This window comes from Stegodyphus dumicola, chromosome X2 (assembly GCF_044657685.1).
Source record: "Stegodyphus dumicola isolate Sdum_Otavi_A_Nest chromosome X2, ASM4465768v1".
NCBI lineage: Eukaryota > Metazoa > Arthropoda > Arachnida > Araneae > Eresidae > Stegodyphus > Stegodyphus dumicola.
Window position 1 is genome coordinate 83,053,809 of NC_140781.1, and position 18,563 is coordinate 83,072,371.

Genomic DNA, 18,563 nt, shown 5'->3' on the forward strand with positions numbered 1-18,563 from the left:
TTAATTGTAAAATGTGAGAAAACGAATAAAGCAGATTTTCTGAAAGAACAAACTCACTTTTTTATGAAGAATGAAGCAAGTGATATCTTCATCAGTTTCAATACAGATTTCTTGAAACAACTTATCATTTCAAAGAATTACCTCTTATTTAAAATTAAGCTTAAAAGGAGCCTTGGTTGGGTGCAGAGATTGAAAAAATTTCTATCAATTTCAAAAGTGATCTGACATAGGTCTCTAAGAAAAGCCAAAAATGTTCTTGAAAAGACACGTATTTAACTCTAGAACCGCGGATTGGATCATTTTTGACCCAAAAGCAATTTTGTTTCCGATTTTGTTAAAAAGTTCTAACGGAATTGAAAAAAAATTTCTTGACTTTTCCTATTTTTATACCAATAACAATGTGTGAAAATATGATACGTTAAATACTTATAGATGTAATGTGTGGGGCCCATGTAAGAGTTTTGTTGACGATTACTGCAAGATAAGGGGCGTGCTTGGGCCAGGGAATAGAGGTGCCTTTAAAAATGAGATTTTTCTTGAATTTGCTTTTTCTCGTGAACATAATGGCCAGTGTTTTATCCACGTTGACTTGAATTTCCCATTTTATAAGCCAGTTCTCTAATGTATGGATGTAGTTTTTTAATCGTTGAATGACTGGATCTACGCATGCACTTTGTGCTAGCATCGCAGTGTCGTCTGATTACATAGCTAATGTTGTGCCGTGTGTGGTTGGTATGTCATTCACGTAAATAATAAAAAGCGTGGGTCCAAGTAAGGACCCTTGTGGAACATCAGCCTGGATAGCATGGAGTTTGTGCCAGAAGCGCGAACGTCGAAGTACCTACCGGTTATGTAGGAATTAATAATGTTGATGACGTAGCCTGGGAAGCCCAGGGCGGGTAATTTGTAGGTGAGAGCATCCAGCAAATCTCTGTCAAAAGCCTTAGCAATGTCTAGAAATAAGCGTATTCAAGGATTGTTTTGCCTCTGATGTATTTTGTTTTGGACTATTGAATGGAATGTGATGCAATACTACTGTAGCCAATGCGGTAGTCTAATGGGGCACACCTGGTTCTTTATGACTACACAACTGGTTTTTCGCATTGCCTTGCTGATAGTTTGAGTGTCTGTTTGATATTTGCCACCTTGTTTACCCCCAGAGATAAAATTGATCTTAGATGAAAATGGCTGGAAGAAATATACGTAAATTAACAGTTAGCGAGGCCCTCGAATATATGCGAGAATTATGAGAAAATGAATCCAAAAACGATAATGATAAAAAATCAGCAATGATGAATATGAACCTCCAGGTAAGGAAAATATTTCCTCGGATGAAGATACCGTATCTAATTTTCCTGTACAATGTACTAGCAGAAAAAACACTTCTGGAAGAAAGAACAATGTGTAAATAAACGTAAAAAGTTATCAGATTCAAATTCAGGTGAAGTGAACTCTGGAACTTTTGTTAAAAATGATGGAACGTGTTGGGAAATCATCACTTCTGGAAGCAATTAGTTCATGGAGGCTACTTATAGATGAGGCTATGCTTCGTCATATCAAAAATTGTGCACAGGAAGAAGCTCACTGGTAACTGGGAAAAAATGAATATTCAACAGCTTTGACGAACTAGATGCTTTTATATCAATTGTGTATGCTCGAGGTATATACGGTGCAAATAATATAGATCTTGATAATCTATGATCTGTTGTTTGGGGTCCACCTTTTTTCCGCGATACTATGGCGAGAGATAGACTCAGAGAACTTTTGAAATTTCTGCAATTCGACAAAAAAATTACACGATCTGAACACCTTCAAACAGATAAATTCTGTTTCATTTCTGAAGTTTGGAAGAAATTTATTGAAAATTCGATAACTTGCTATACATCAGGAGCATGTATATATATATATTAAAGAACAGCTGTTTTCTTGTAATGCCTGATGTTATTTCATGCAATATATGCCAAGTAAACCAAATAAATTTGGTATCGAGTTCTCGCTTGCCGCTGATGTTAAAAGTAAATACGTGCTCAATGGTTTTCCATATTTGGATAAAGATGAGGAACGTCCTTAAAACCTAACTTTGTCTGAATACGTCGTTTTGCATTTGATAGAACCTTTCAAAAATAAATTAAGAAATATCATTACGGATAATTTTTTCACTATACTAAATCTGTCTCAAATGTTAAAAATGAAGATCACTAGTTTAACTGGAACGATGAAACAAAATGGGAAAGAAGTACCTGAATTTGTGAAAAAGGTAATAATGCCATTGTACAATACATTGTTATTGGAGCATAATGATATAATTTTGACAGTTTATCAGGGAAAAACCAGCAAAAATGTCTTATTGAGCTTGACAATAATCACCTAAAAAGGCTTCCAGAAACAATATAATTTTATAACTCAACAAAATTTGGTGTCGACGTTGCCCACCAAATGGCTCGGAAATATTCTGTGAAGGCAGGATCAAGGAGGTGGCCAGTTCATGAAACCCCTGTACCTAACCAGAAAGTGTTGATGTTCATTCTCCACTTCCAAAGTCACAATTAGTTCTTGAATTTACTCAATGGTCATCCTGTATGTGGGTGAAGAGATGGCTCTGATGAGGCTACACAGAGGAAGAGCCCCGAAACCCCTGTTAAACATGCCATACGCCCAGCTGAAAGCCGTATCCATCTTGTGTGCACAGATAAGAATTTGGAATATATACAGAATTCTCTCAAAGACAGCCATTATCATTTCCAGTGGATGTTTATCTTCTTTAGAAGTGGTTATCATGAGAAGATTTCAGGCCACAGTTTGCCACTCTAGACGGTTGAGTAATAAAAGCAGGCCAGGGCTGGCGCCAAAAGCTGTGCTACCTGTAAAGTTGCACCAGACGGTAGAATTTACAGGTGTCAAACCTTTTACAATTTTTGGAAGAAACCGGGTGCCAGAATTTAGAATTTGCAGAGCTTGCACCGGGCAGCAAAAAGCCTAGAACCGACTCTGATGCATTCTTATTGCTTTGAATTCTGCCATATAAACACTTTTAAACTGTGTACCAATTATTAGCACCTCCCAGTATCACTTGGGAGTTTCATTCAGCCTCTTATGGGCCTAAAGTAGCATACAATGCCTATTGATCGGAGGGGTAATCGTTGATTATGTCAATGAATTATTTCTCTTTTAGTGCATTATCTGGTTGAAATATGTAGAAAGTGACATCACATTCAAACTGCCTCCTTTTTTCCTTCTTGAACACCTTGATAACTGAGGTCATTTCATATTCCTGCCAAAAATGGTGAATATGAGTTGAAGATGATGGAAATCATTTTTCATTGCCGATAGGAACATCTGGGAAGAGTAGTCTAGTAGAGAAAGAGAGAAGGCTGTGAGTGTTTTTTAATCCTGCATTCATTATTAAGATATAAGATTAAAAATACATTTTTCCATATCTTCTCATTATTTGAATGCATCGTGATTTCCTAGAACAGATGTAGGAAACTTATTTTTCTCTCAGTAGTTCGAGAACCACTTATGGTTTGTTTTCAAATGCTGGCAATAAAATGATGTTGTATTATTTTTCGAAGTTCATTTTCTGTCTTATGAATTTTTCTGCTTTGTATTAAGAATTCAAAATTAGGATGTAACCTGTTTTAAAACATCTCTTTTAGTGCTGCATTAGTGGTAGTTTTTTATTTCTTTATCCGATGAGGGCTTCTTTCCATGCCTCTAGCTTTTCACCTTTAGAAATCCCAAGAAAGTGCCTGGAGATTATGTTGGCATGATGGGTGAGTGTTTTAATGCTGTTCCCCATTTTCTAGTGATTCCCCCCCCAAAAAAGGGGGGGAAAGATTTTTCCAAATTACTAATTTACATAGGAATACAAGTGTTATTAATAAATTGAAATTGATTATTTCAAATTATTTGCTAGCTATTTATTCATTTTATTTTTTTAGAACTGAATCCCTTTTTTCTGTTGGATGACTGAAATTGAGAGGCCCATCTAACAATCCGGCAAGTACGGTGAATAATACGAAGGTGAAGAAATATAAGTTTTTATAGTCAATTTATTCATTCCATTTGCAAATAATTCTTTAAATAATTTCAATATCAACCTAATATTGCATTGCTTGTTCTAATTGAAATGATGTTAAGAATAGTGTGAGATGCGTGAACTTCGCGATAATGAGTGAAAACTGATAGTCCGTTAATGTAATCAAAATAATAATAATAATTTATTTGTCCAAATCAATTAACTTCTATTTATCGACAGTTGACATCATTTGATGTATGGCAACTGTAATTAATTATTTCAGTAATTATACAGGGTGTCCTGTAAAAGTTGCGACAGACACCTGGGGGAAGGTGGAACTCATCATAAGGATTAAGAATTACATAGGATCCCATGCCCGTCATTGGCAGGGGTAAGTGGTAGCGGATCTAGAAGATGGGAAAGGAAACAAGAGTTTTCTTTCACATGTTCTACCACTTACCCCTGTTACAAGAGTTTGAAACATTTATTGGGCATGAATACAAATGGTGTACAACAGCTTGAATGTTACAACAGATGCTCGAAGTTTGCACCATCAGATGCCAAACATGCCTGACACCGATGGACCATTGATTGCCAGACATGTTCAAACACACTGAGAGTTTCTTTGATGGTAGCAGCTCCATTGATGCGGTGGTGATTTTGTCCAAATAGCTGTGAACATCCAGTCCAAATTGAGCAGACGCCCCATCATGTTGGAACGATGTGTTGCGCCTCACATTTCCTGGAACATCGTCAAGGAAGCCGGGAGAATCAGGTTATTTGTGGCATTCAACCTGGATGGTAAAAGAAACAGCTCAAATACGCAGACGCCGAGTAAACTTGCCCGTACTTTAACTTGGAAGTCCTGCCACACACCGTAGGTGTTTTCTTGAGCTTGCAAATGCTGATCGTGATAATTAAGTACGCCATCCCTGTTGAATGTGGCCTCATCCGTAAACAACACATAAGCTGGGAAAGCAACATCACGGGGACTTTCTTCCAGAAACCACTGTGCGGGAGACACACGTTCTGGATAGTCATCAGGGAGCGGTAACTGATACCTTTGGAGAAAAAAGGACTAAGTAAAAAAAAAGGAGAAAAAAGGACGTGGTAGGACTAAGCATTCAAGACATGCTGGACACTGGCACGAGACATTCTTAATTGAGAGGCAGTGGCACGTATGTTGGTCTTTGAATTACTCTCCACCATGACCAACACACTTTCTTGCCTAATGAACGAGCGAGTCGATTGTGGCCTGTCCTAACTTGTCCTGCCACTTCTTAATGACCCGTAGTCATGCAAATTTTGATGCAGATGTGCACACAAACTATGGTGTGGATGATGGCTGTCCGGGAAGTGTTCTTAAAAATTTTAAGTTGAATATTTAGTTATAAAAGATGTAATAAAATTTAGTGATTATTTGAAGTTAATGTATTTGTCATCATGTAAACAAATAAAATACACGAGGAAAGAGTTAAAATCAAGAAATACATAGTTTAGAAATTCATGAATGTAATAAAATTTGATAGGTTTTAACTTGAAATAAATCATAAACATTATTAAAATAAGCATTGTACTAAAACTGTGCTGATAATTGTAGCAATGTGTATAAAATTTAAGACATGGTCTTTTGGTAAGTTGGAAAATATTTTACTGTACAGGAATTTTATAATTTGTATTTATTTTTCCTGAATTTCTTATTTCCCATAACAAATATGCAGTTATTTTTAATTGCTAATTAGTATTTATGTAAAAGTGCACAGAGCATTTTGTAGTTCACAAGCAGTTAAAGTACGATTGATTGTCCACAAATGAACTTCGCCTCTGCCTCTTGCATTGTCTTGACTCCATACTGGCCTGAATTCAGAAGTCTAAAATGAGCAAATTTGTTTACATGATGTCTACAGATCTTGCCTTCTTCTCCTGCTCATACTTTTTGGTGTGTGTGTACATTTGGAGAAAGTTAGTATTCAGGATTTGATATAAGTTTTTTTGCCCATCCCAGATAAGAAAATCTTTTCATCGTAAGATTAATGTACTACTAATATAAGAAAAGGAGTAAACTGTTGTAAACCTTTTTATGTTTAGAAATGTAGAGGCTACTATTCAAAGAATTTCAAAAAATTTTATATATAACTTCAGCAAAAATGTTTATAATAAAATTTGTTCAAAAAATATTACATATAACTTTAGCCAAAAATGCATCTTTGATTATTATAAAAGTTCTTAAATGATAAAATCAAGTTTAATTTTCTTGTTCTTCAATATTATCATCAGAGTCCCTGAAAAAGCTCTCATCATCGTTAAACCAATCATTGCCCTGCTCTGCAGCATACTGAATGTCAACTTCCTCCACCTCTCGAGACTGATGACGGATGTATAAGGTGGTTAAAGGAGGTGGTGTGTAAAAAAATCTGAAAGAAAAGTTCAATTATAAGTTTTAAGTAAACATATTTATACCTACAGAGAGAACGTTTATAGTTTAAATAACACTATTAAGATTTATTAGTTCACTGTAAGGAAAGATTTTGAATGGGAAATGAAATAATACTTTACAGAGCATAAAAACACCATAGACAAAAATTCGTTTGAAAGAGTATTGCCTAAGACAAACTTGACGGGCACAGAGAGATAAAAATTCATCTATGCATGTGCACCAAAACCGAGAATATCAAGGAGCCTGTCACAGCACTATGCTTAATTATTTAAATCCTTAATTTAACATAAAGCTTTTAATTCTTATTCTATTTTGTGTTAAAAATATCTTTAAGTTGCCAGTGCCATTTGAAAACAGCAGAAGTTAATAAAAAGTCACACGCAATTTACGATTGAGTGGAAACTTAATTTTGATTGGAATATTTTATTTTAAAATTATTATTCAGAGTACTCAAGAAATCAAAATAATGTATTTCGGTGTAAAATTTTCTTAAGCAATGCAGATTCTCTTGTCATATTTTAGGAATTGATGTCTGCCCAAAATATCCAGAAATCGAGCTTCATCAAAACTATTGATATTTAACATAATAATAGTGCTTGCCACAAAATGGATAATCTAAAATAAATAAATAAATAAATAAATAAATAAAATTAAAAAAAAAAAATAACGCTGCTCCTGGCGAGCACAAAATAACATCTTCTAAAAGGAGCCGTTCCAAATTTGTACCTACCTTGAAACCTAAATCCTATCCTGAAACAGTTAACAACATTAACCTCAATAAAAATTTCATAAAATACTTTTGCATCATGTGGGAGCTCAAAAACATCTTTAGAGGCACTAAATTATCCTACTTAACATTTCTTATTGTAACAACTTTCTACTTTCAGGGCTGATGCCCAGTCGGGATAGTGGTTAGTGATGCTGACTAGCATACCGAAAGAGCCAGGTTCAAATTCCTGAGAAGGCTTGGATGTTTGTAACTGTATAGTGTCTGCACAGCATGGGGGCACTCCAGATATGTACAGAGACAAAAGTCACTCGAGAATTTGGTGTCTGGACAAGGTATGGGAGATCCTTGGTCCCATCCCCCTTGGTATGCTCGCAATCAAAATTGGGGGAGGAACTGAGTAAAGTCATACTGTTACCTGTATGGTGCTTAAGGTTCTTGCCAATGACAAGTGCAATCTTGTATTCTTTTGCTGATGAATTTCATGGGCTTGTTCTGTTGTTACTGTCAGACAAGTGAGGTAACTCACAACACACTTTCCGCTCTGAAATCCCGAAATAGTAAATGCACTTTGATTCCTAATCTTTTAAAAACTGATTTTATTTCGGAATAATATTTAAATCTATGCCTTAGTTTGATTTTTTCCCCTCACACTCCTGTAGTCCATAGATAAAAACTGGATTTATTACCGTGTTACCCTAAAATCAAGCAGTCAAGGACATGGTTAGTGTTTGGAATTATGACCACTAAGATTTACTGCAGGCTGTAAACTTCTTACTACTCTCCATGATATTTTAATATTTTTATCAGTAATAATAAAAATTGCATTTATTTATGGAAATATATAGCGCAGAAATTTTTAATTAAAGCATAATTTAAAATTGAAATTACATTAGAAATATTAAAATAATGGTAACTTTTCATAAAATTTTTAAGTATCAAAATGAATAATTATGAAATGAAAAACATCTCTGTAAACTCAAAAGGTCTTATGTAAAGCATACTGCAAAACAAAAATATAAAAACAGCAAAAAATAATTCTCAAATTTAAGATTTATGCATTGTAATTTAGTAGCATTTAAAACTCACTGACTGACAAGGCTGTATGTATACATATACAGTTTAAAATATTTTTTGTGATGTCTGTAAAAACATATATATATATATATATATATATATATGCATCTTGAAATACACTCCCCAAAAGTGAAATTGCAACACCAAGAAAGAATGCTCATAGTATTATGCAAATTGCACGTTTGAGAGTTACGAGATTGATATGCAAATGAATAAAAAAACAGACACATAGAATCATTATAAATCAATTTGTTCAGTATCTAATATGTCCACCTAGGGCAGCGATACAGGCTGCAGTCTGGCGAGGCATGCTTTCAATGAGTTCATTGATGGTTGCCTGAGGTAGCCTTTGCCAAGCCACATCCACTGCTGTAAGCATATCATCCAGGGTTTGCGGCCTTGGTCCTTCGTTAATATCATGCTCAATGACATCCCACAGGTATTCGATGGGATTCAGATCTGGAGAGGCTGCCGGCCAGGGTAGGATGTGAAATCAGGTCAGGCTGTTATGAGTATGTCATGCAACATGCAGCTTGGTATTGTCTTGTTGGAATACTGTGTTGGGTGCACACTGCAACCAGGCATAACAACAGGCTCCACAACTTGCATGACACAGCGGTCCGCTGTCAAACTGCCATTAATGTGTACCAGTTGCATTTTGTGATCAAACATTATGCCTCCCCAAACCATAATGATGGGCGTTACGGTTGGCAAAATTGGCTGTTTCGTAGCGTTCTCTGGGTCGCCACTATGTCCATTGATGGCCGTCATTCCTGACAGACAGAAACGAGATTCATCCGTGAACAAAATCCTATGCCATTCAAAGGTCGATGCACTATGAAGCTGACACCACACAATGCATCTAGTCTTGTGCTCAGCAGTCAGTGGAACCCCTGTGGCTGGTAGCCATGAATGTAAGTGTACTTAATCCTGACGCACAACTTCGATGATCCAAAATTTGCACACCCACAACACGTCATACTATATCCCATACTTATGCTAATTTCCACGTTTTCCTGGCTTCCATTTTGTAGTTGTTATTGCTGCTATGGTCATCCATGTAGCAATTGTTCGACAATGTATGCAGAGAGAATAATTGCATATAAAACTTTGTATTTAGTAATCAATTGCATGGAGTTGAAAGAATGTTTCCAAAACTGTAAAAAATATTTTAAGTATAAAAGATTATGACAAAATATATCTTTGATCACTGTAGGCATTCATAGCTGGTAAAACCTAATTTATGTTTTTGCAACAGTAACGCATTTTGTAAGCAGGCTCTATTTTTAAGAAACGATAGCACACTGAACAAATACTAATTTAGAAGTCAAACAACAAAAATCATCGTTATATTTTCAAAATTTAAACAAGACTAGTTTCAATGGCTTTACCGAACCTCCATCCTGAGTTGAAAAACCGCAAATGAACGAGATAGGATATAATGATTAGATAAGGTTAAGACAGCCTGGACAAGAATAAGCAAGTGGCGCCATCTGTTGATGAAACCAGAACTAAAACATAATTTCTTTAAAGGCTGAAGTCAAAGATGGATTGGAATTAGGATGGTTAACTAGAACAGAAAGATTTTTTTGAATGTGAAATGTCTCTAGAAAATCCAGTTCTCCAATGGAAGATGTTTTTTGAATAATTTTGGCAGCAGAAAAATTGAGAGTGAAATTTTCGGAAACAACAATGTTGAGCAACAGAAGACTTGTGTTTCCTTTTTTCTAACATATGCCTCATGTTCCTTGACGCGAAATTTTAAGGCTTTCTTAGTTTGGCCAATGTAAATTAAACCACACTAGCAAGGAATCCTATAAATACCCCAAGAATTCATATCCGGAATGGGGTCCTTGAGTATGGAACTCGAAATTTTATTGATGGGAGAATGAACGACCTGAAAGTTAAATTTCTGCAAAATATGTGCAATTTTATAGCTAGTTAATGGAAAGAAGGGAATGACGGCAAAATTTTTATAATCTCCTAAAGCAAGAGTGTGCCTTTTAGTGTGTTGAGATGAGAATTTTTGAACTGCTTGATTAATAATGTTGGGTGAAAAGCTCCTGTCAAGAGCTATTGCTTTTAAATAATTTAGTTCTTCATTAAGGGATAGTTTGAAGGAGCAAACTTGAAGAGCACGGAAAACATAGGAATAAAATGAAGCTAACTTTTGTTTATTCAGATGACATGATTTAAAGTGTGGTGGAAGGCAAACTGATGAAGGTTTACGGTAAACCGTAGTACTGAAGTTGGATGTGTTACGTGTGACCAGAATACATGTTATTATTGTTGTTTTGCAACAGCATGCATTCAGTGATAACTCATTTCCCACATCTACTGTTTGTACAAGAACTAAAAAAAAAGATCTATAAATGTTTTCATCGTCTACAGTTTTACTTATTTGCAGATGGTGCTGGAACACCTCCAACAGTAATTTTTGTTTTATGTTCCCGCACTCAGCATTCTGCCTGCATTTTCTGACAGTACAGCAAAGTCTATTTTACTTGCAGGCCCTCTACAGATTCATTTGAAAAGCCATAAAATTGTGTCACCACTATTTTTGTGAATTTGTTGCCATTTCATAAATTTTTATTAACATCCCCACTTTCATTTTCGTTGCCCCTAGGCACGGCTGAAAACTGAACTTCATTAGTCAGTTTCACCAGCCAACGCCTTTTATTTATTTATTTTTTTTTTTTTTGGCATAATAAAAACTAGTTATTTAAAAAAGAACATAAACAATGGATAAAACCACAGAAACTTTGTATGATCAGACTCTGATTGAATGCCTGGTATCGCTAAACAGCAACATAGAATTTTATGTAGTCAGAGAGTTAATCATGTACAAAATTATGATTTCCCCATTTCTTTCTATTTCTGTCACACATGTTTAATATTGAAATAATTTTTAAAAGAATAAAAGTCATGCCAGTTTAAAATATATTACAGATATAATGTAAAAGTGTGCTAATAGCTACATTTTTATAAAAATAACACCTCTTACAACATTCATGTCTGTAACTTACAGCTACACACTATGAAAACATGTGAAAGTGTATTAGCTACATAATGTTTCCAGCTTGGAGCAATATTGCTGCCAGTGAAATGCAATCTAGGTTTATATTCACAATAGCAAAACCATGCTGGGTAAAGTTAAAAAATACCATAACATAAATATTTTCTTCATTTAAAGGTTTCACACATAGAAGGCCATTTCTGTAACCAATAGATGCATGGAATAAAGTCACTATAAAAACTTGTTTTATGTAACATCTATGTACTTAATGGTTTGGGGACATCTGGTTTATTTTTTAATTATATCTGTAACTTCAAGTAGGAGCATCTTTGAGATTCCATAAAACATTATTGATTTGGTGCTTTCTATTATAGTGTTTTGTGCAATATTTTGCGCTAGGTAAAATAAATATGCAAAAATATTGTAAAGAAAACAAATTAGAGAAAAATCTCTTGATTTTATCCAAATAATTGTGTCATTCAGAAAATTACTGCTAAACATCTTTGCATTTATTAGTATTGAAGACTTAATTATTAATAAACGTAAAATAAAGTTTTTACAAATTGAAGTTACTTAAAATAGTAAATATGTTAAATTAATGCAATGCAGGTTCTGGAAGATTGTGAATATAAATCAAATTTTTACAGAATTTTATAATTTAGTTCAATGTATGGTTGAATGAAGTGCAAAAAAGATATGTTTAAAATAGATTTGATTCATCATATTTGCTGTCAGATATTGGTGATCTTTTCACAGCCGCGAATGTGTTCCGTCTAAAAATATATATACAAATTTGCATTAGCAGCATATTTAAATAAGTCTGTATGCAATTTAAAGAAATAAAGTGTTGTAACGGTTTGGTAGCAGATGTTTCTTTATTTTATTCTAGGTATGAAATGTTCAAAATTATCAAAACAGAAGTGGTTTAATGCAGAAATTCTATTTTAAATCTTGCTAAAATCGTCTAAAGATCCTGGTTTATAAAGATTTCCAGTTCATTCAGCTAAATAGTTAAATTATTCCATAAACCTGGAGCTCATACATAAAATATTTAAATGGTATAGTATTACAGTAATCTGCTGTGTTTTGATTATTTCAGATTTAATGTTTCTATTATTAAAATGTTAGCAAAGTGTGTAATAAAAGAACTTACATTCTGTTGATGATTCTAGAAATACAATTGTAGATCCTAGATGGGATTTCTAGGAAGAAATTCCGATTTTCCAGGATGAGGTACAGCATGCAGAGAAGAAGGAGGAAAAAATAATCTATAGCAAGTTTTATATGAGCCACAGCTAATTGAATATGAACCACGGCTAAATCAAAATTTACCACAGCGAGCTCCCAAATAATACTCATTTTTTTAAAAAAATAGTACTGATGGCACCTATAGTATAATAAAAAAGAGGAATCTATAATCTGAGTTATTTCCGTTAAAGGGAAATAAGGTTAAAACATGTATGAGGCTTGAAAGTTACCAGTTCAAACAATGCAATCTAGAAAGAGGAACGGGAAGCACATGAGGCTTTCGAACAGCGTGTGTAATTATCGGTTTCTCAATGGTGCGATGGTGATACAGAGAAAATAATAGAAGACTAAAATTAAATGAAACGATGTTTAACTACAAAGCTCAAGATAATTTCTTTATTGCAGATACATTTTGCAGTTATCTAATATGTCCATCGTATTTATCCAGGTCATACTACGCTCAACGGCAAAGAGAGATAAAAGCTTCAAAATACATGCATATAACGTTTTAAGGAGATCGGAAATCATCATTCGTTAAGTGGTGTTCCACCCGAAGGCCTTTACCACTACGTGTTTATCATTGCCCTAAGGACCTGTAAAAGTTCGTTAAATTTCATAAAAATGGAAAAATCCTGTGCACTTATAATAAAAGTGCCGGGTGTCTTCAGTAGTGAAGAAGTTGATCAGGCGTGGCGCTGTCTATCGGCCACAAATGAAGTCTTTGTTGGATAAGCAATAATAGCAAATAATAACTTTGGCATATCTTTTACACATTATCGTAGATTTGACACAGTATCGTACAGTAAAAATAGAAAATATTATATTCAAGTCCTAAAAATTTTTGTGCTTTCGTCTGAGGTGATAGTACCTATATCTTAATACTCATAGGGAAGTAGACTGTCACGTGATATATGAATTTAATGATGATAAATTGAAGATGATCTTAAATCTCAAAACATTCCAGTACTAAAATGCAAACAAATACAGCGCATGCGCGATGGCATAGCTGTGAACCTACCCGTTTTTTATGTTGAAACTACCACGCACTGAAGCTGGAAAATTAATTAATCATGTACGTCACATTACTGATATTAGAGTAAAAGTGGTTTCGTACAAAAGCAGGCCCGGACCGACGCAGTGTTTCAACTGCCAACGGTACGGGCATACTCAACGTGCATGTAAAAATATGCCCCGGTGTCTCAGATGCGCCGAGAATCACAAATCCTTCCAGTGCCCTCAAAAAGGTAAAGAATTTCCTGCAAAATGTGTCCTCTGTGGAGGAGGACATGCATCCTGTAGTAAGGAATGCCCCAAAAGACCAGGAAATACAGCTATTGAAAAAATTAATGAAGAAGAAACACCAAAAAGTTCCCAAAATAAGCAAGATCAACAGAGTCCGGCTACTCTCAGCCAATCACGTAATTTGGGCACTGCCCCGTACAACCAATCATATGCGGCGATTACCAAGAGCAACCCGAAGACGGTTAACGACAGGAAACCCCTCAAGAATAATAAGAAATCTGTAAATAACGATAAAGAAGATCAATCCTCCAAAAATAAACGAAAATCAGTAAACATAGACACAGAAGAACAATCCTTTGAAGAATTCACCGGGTTCATTACTGAAATTTACCAAATTTACCTGCAATACAAGCAGGCTTCTAACCCCGACTCCAGGCTCAAGACTGCAATGACAGCACTAAAGATATTCATCCAGAACGAGCATGAATAATTACGCCCATACGGCTAATCCAAATACCATGCAACATATTAATTATGCCAAGTTTATGTTTTATAATAATAATGGTATTAAAAATCAAAAAATTGAAATTCAAAACTACATCAACCAGCACAGTCTGGATGTTATTTTATTAAGTGAAACCCACCTCAAACCGAATGACAAATTTAAAATTCCCAACTACAACATCTATAGATCTGACCGTCTTCATAACCGTGGTGGTGGTATAGCTATTCTCATGAAAAAATGCCTAAACAGTACCATCTTTCCTCTTCCCCTTATGAGCTTTGAAGCAAGTGCATGTATTTTGAACAGTGACAATAAAGAATATCTCATCATTGCTGTTTATAAGCCACCCAACAATAGCCTCAACACTCAAGATCTTGACTATATTCTCAACTTAGGTTATCCAACTATTATTGCTGGGGACCTAAATTGTAAACACGCTAACTGGAACTCCAGGCGAAATAATCCAGGCGGAATTATTCTTAATAATTACATCATCAACAACCCTGATATCAACATTTATGGTCCAGATGAACCTACGCATCTTCATCAAATCTCAAATACTTCTGATGTATTAGACATCTTAATTACCTTCAATGTTCCTCAAATACCTTTTCTCCAAGTGTATAAAGAACTTTTTCAGATCACCTACCAGTACAATTCACTTTATATGGCTTAAAGCATGGTCTTCCGCCTATAAAGTGCCGTATTAATTGGGAAAACTATGCTTATCACCTTGAAGAAAACATATCTGCTACCACTAAAATGACTAACAACAGCGAAATTTATGATGCCACAGCCTATCTTATCAGTAAAATCAACGAAGCCCTCAACCACGCCAAATGTATTCCAAAACAGACTAATTATACGCTCCCACACAATATTAGACAGAACATTACAGAGAAAAATAGACTAAGAAAAATTTATCAACGTTCTCACTCCACCCAAGACAAAAGAAGTTTTAATGCTGCCAATCGAAACCTCAGAAAACTTATCCAAGAGTACAGAAACAATTGCTGGGATAACTTCATTGAAAGTCTTTCGCACACCGACCACTCTGTGTGGAAAGTTACTAAAGCTATCCGAAGCACTCCCTCCAATATTGGACCCATTCTTGATGATAATAATACCAAAATTTACGATCATAAGAAAATTGTCAACCTCTTCGCTGATAACTATGAACAACAGTTTAATATAAATAATTTCCCACACCCGAATGATATCAATATTATCAATCACGTGACCGATTTCCTCTGCAAAGATCCTGAAAATCAAAACAACCCGACTTCTCCCAAAGAAATACAGAAAATTATAAAGAAACTTAATCCAAAGAAAGCATCTGGATATGACAATATCACTAATAAGGCCCTGCAATACCTCCCAAGGAAAGGCATCGTTCTTATTACAAATATTTTTAACGCATGTTTAAGACTTAATACATTCCCAAAAAATTGGAAACACGCCATTCTAACTGTCATTAAAAAGCCTGGCAAAGCTGGAAATCTCACAAGTAACTTTAGACCGATCAGTCTTCTGCCTGCGATTGCCAAACTTTTCGAAAGGCTTATCGAGTCTCGACTCACCACTTTTATTAATGAAAATAACATCATCAAAGACCATCAATTTGGATTTCGCCAGGGATTCTCAACGACTCAGCAGATCGCCCGAATCGTAGAATTCATAGGCGAAAATTTTAATAAAAAGGAAGTAGTTGCTGCTATTTTTATGGATGTAGAGAAAGCCTTCGATAAAGTTTGGCATCACGGTCTTATCATCAAGCTGATGAACTATAATTTCCCACCTGCCATCATCCATCTAATCGCTGATTTTTTAAAGAACAGAACTTTTCAAGTTAAGATTCAAGATTCTACCACAAGAAAAATTCACGCGGGTTTACCACAGGGGTCGGTAATTTCCCCGCTTCTCTATAATTTATATATTAATGATCTTCCTAATATTGAAAATATTCTCACTGCATGCTATGCCGATGACACGGCACTTTTATGTCACTCACTTAATCCATATCATGCAAGAAATAAACTACAGAATGCCATTAATTACATTTCACCCCGGTTTAAAGGATGGAAAATTAAAATTAACCCCGAAAAATCAAAAGTGATTTACTTTAAAAAAGGAAATATCCCTCAAGACTTAGAAGAAATTACAATGGACGGAAAAATCGTGTCACGTGACCACCAAGTAAAATATCTAGGTGTTTATCTCGACCAGAAGTTAACTTTCAAATTTCATGTTAATTATATCAGAGACAAAGCACAACGTGCCTTAATGAGCATATACCCTCTGATGTGCAAATATTCGAAGTTAAATATCAACGCTAAAAGAACACTTTATCTACAGGCAATCCGACCCATAATTCTATATGCCGCTCCGGCGTGGGCAGCTACTGCACGTTCAAACCGAGCAAGGCTTCAAAGTTTTCAGAGTAAAACTCTCAGATTCCTCTCGAACTCTCCGTGGTTCGTTAGGAACACTGTCATCCATAATTCTTTAAAGATTTTACCATTAGATGCTGATTTACTAAAGATTACATTCAAATTCTACGAAAAATGGGATTCCTCCACTCACGAAGTTATTAAAAACATAGGGGAGTACGACTATCTAATCGAACAGCCGCATAAACGGCCCAGAACTATACATCATAATGTTAGATGGTAGTTCTTGTATATATTTTATTATTTTCAACTATTTAATCTAGATTTTGTTTCATCTTTATCATCCTTTTCATCTTACTAATGTACGATACTGTGTCAAATATACGATAATGTGTAAAAGATATGCCAAAATTTAGTTGCTATTATAGCTTATCCAACGAAGACTTCATCTGTGGCCGATATAAGTCGCCACCCCTGATCAACTTCTTCACTACTGAAGACTTTGCACTTTTATTACAAGTGCACAGGACTTTTCCAGTTTATGGAATTTAACGAACATTTACAGGTCCTTAGGGGATTGATAAACATGTAGTGGTAAAGGCCCTCGGGTCGAACACCACTTAACGAATGATGATCTCCGATCTCCGATAAAGACAGTAGCCTTGGTACCGGGCAAAGTCCATAATAAGATGAAACAAAATCTAGATTAAATAGTCGAAAGAATAAAATATATACAACTATCATCTAACATTATGATATATAGTTTTGGGCCGTTTATGCGGCTGTTTGATTAGATAGTCGTACTCCCCTTTGTTTTTAATGACTTCGTGAGTAGAGGAATCGCATTTTTCTTAGAATTTGAATTTGATGTTTAGTAATTCGGCATCTAATGGTAAATTCTTTAGAGAATTATAGATGACAGTGTTCCTAACGAACCACGGAGAGTTTGATAGGAATCTGAGAGTTCTTGGATATTCAGTGCGTCTCACGTGTTCTGTAAATTCACTGGTATACTCGAATTGTTCCGTTGGATCTTTGACTTTTTTATAACTCCACAGTGCCGCCGGTGTCAAATCAGGGATAATAGAGATCTAGCGGAATATGGTGCGATTACTGGTATGACTTTAAACTGTTTTGTATTTCACTAGTGACTACGTGTAATAAGGCACGTGTTAGAAACAAATGATATTCTGCAAAGCACAGGGTGCCTAAAATTCGAGAATAACGTACGTTGCCTACCTTTATGCATAACATGTGGCTGTGACGGAAACTGGATGGATGTTTTGCTAGAAAAACTATGTGCCGATGAAGAAATCGGCTATCCTTTCAATCCGTTTTACGCTCTGGCAATTGCAATGGCATCGGCTGAATATCGGGGCAGTTGTTGGTAGACCAGTAAGCACGATTCATATTTAGTTTTCTTGCATTATATTCATAACGCAAAATTTGATTCTTCCTTTTCGGTTTTTGACATTCCGGCAGCATAAATTTGCCACTGTGCTGTATCTTTATCCTGTAACCTTCACACCCGATCACATCGCTACAGAATCATGCTCCTTATTAACCACAGAGCTTTTAACATAATGAGCTGAAAGGTAGACAAATGACGATACGATAAGGATCATTTTTGATTGCTTGATGAACTTGATGCTATCGGCAGCATTCATTTTATGGGGAAGAAGGTGGCATATCGTTTCCGGTGGCTTATGCAATCTGTGCATTCAAGTTTTCCTACAAAACTGGGCACGGTTGGTTTGAATACAGAATCTCTTCGACGAAATTTATGACTTACATTTAAACGGAGAGGAACATGTCAATCATTCGATCGTTTAAATAAACACGATTTGAATTTAAACCCTAACTTTAACATTTTTGAGTTTAAACCCGTACTCGGAAAACCATC

General features: G+C 35.3%; 1 protein-coding gene and 1 long non-coding RNA gene across 7 annotated transcripts in view; one reads left to right on the forward strand and one right to left on the reverse strand.

Moving 5' to 3' along the window:
• The window catches only part of LOC146992797 (uncharacterized), a 170,910-nt gene extending 165,771 nt beyond the window's left edge, over nucleotides 1-5,139 (forward strand). For 3 of the 6 annotated variants that reach the window (XR_015039085.1, XR_015039086.1, XR_015039084.1), the window contains 2 exons: nucleotides 3,657-3,773; nucleotides 3,942-5,139. This is a non-coding gene — a long non-coding RNA (uncharacterized LOC146992797). The remainder of the gene's footprint in view (nucleotides 1-3,656; nucleotides 3,774-3,941) is intronic. The other 3 variants (XR_015039088.1, XR_015039089.1, XR_015039087.1) reach the window with 3 other exon arrangements.
• Nucleotides 5,140-6,248: 1,109 nt separating this feature from the next.
• LOC146992800 (uncharacterized) lies at nucleotides 6,249-12,634 on the reverse strand. Its single transcript, XM_085809495.1, has 2 exons — nucleotides 12,429-12,634; nucleotides 6,249-6,432 (listed from the first exon to the last, which is right to left on the reverse strand). Exons 1-2 carry the CDS (start codon nucleotides 12,632-12,634, stop codon nucleotides 6,264-6,266), a joined length of 375 nt encoding a protein of 124 aa, XP_085665621.1. The 3' UTR covers nucleotides 6,249-6,263.
• Nucleotides 12,635-18,563: the final 5,929 nt, after the last annotated feature.

What these genes read in the sequence shown, in the direction of transcription:
- LOC146992800 (XM_085809495.1), bottom strand. Translation starts at nt 12,634, where the DNA reads ATGAGTATTATTTGGGAGCTCGCTGTGGTAAATTTTGATTTAGCCGTG. An exon ending in TCTAGAATCATCAACAGAAT is followed by an intron (nt 6,433 to 12,428) that starts GTAAGTTCTTTT and finishes CTTTTCTTTCAG; the next exon opens with ATTTTTTTACACACCACCTC.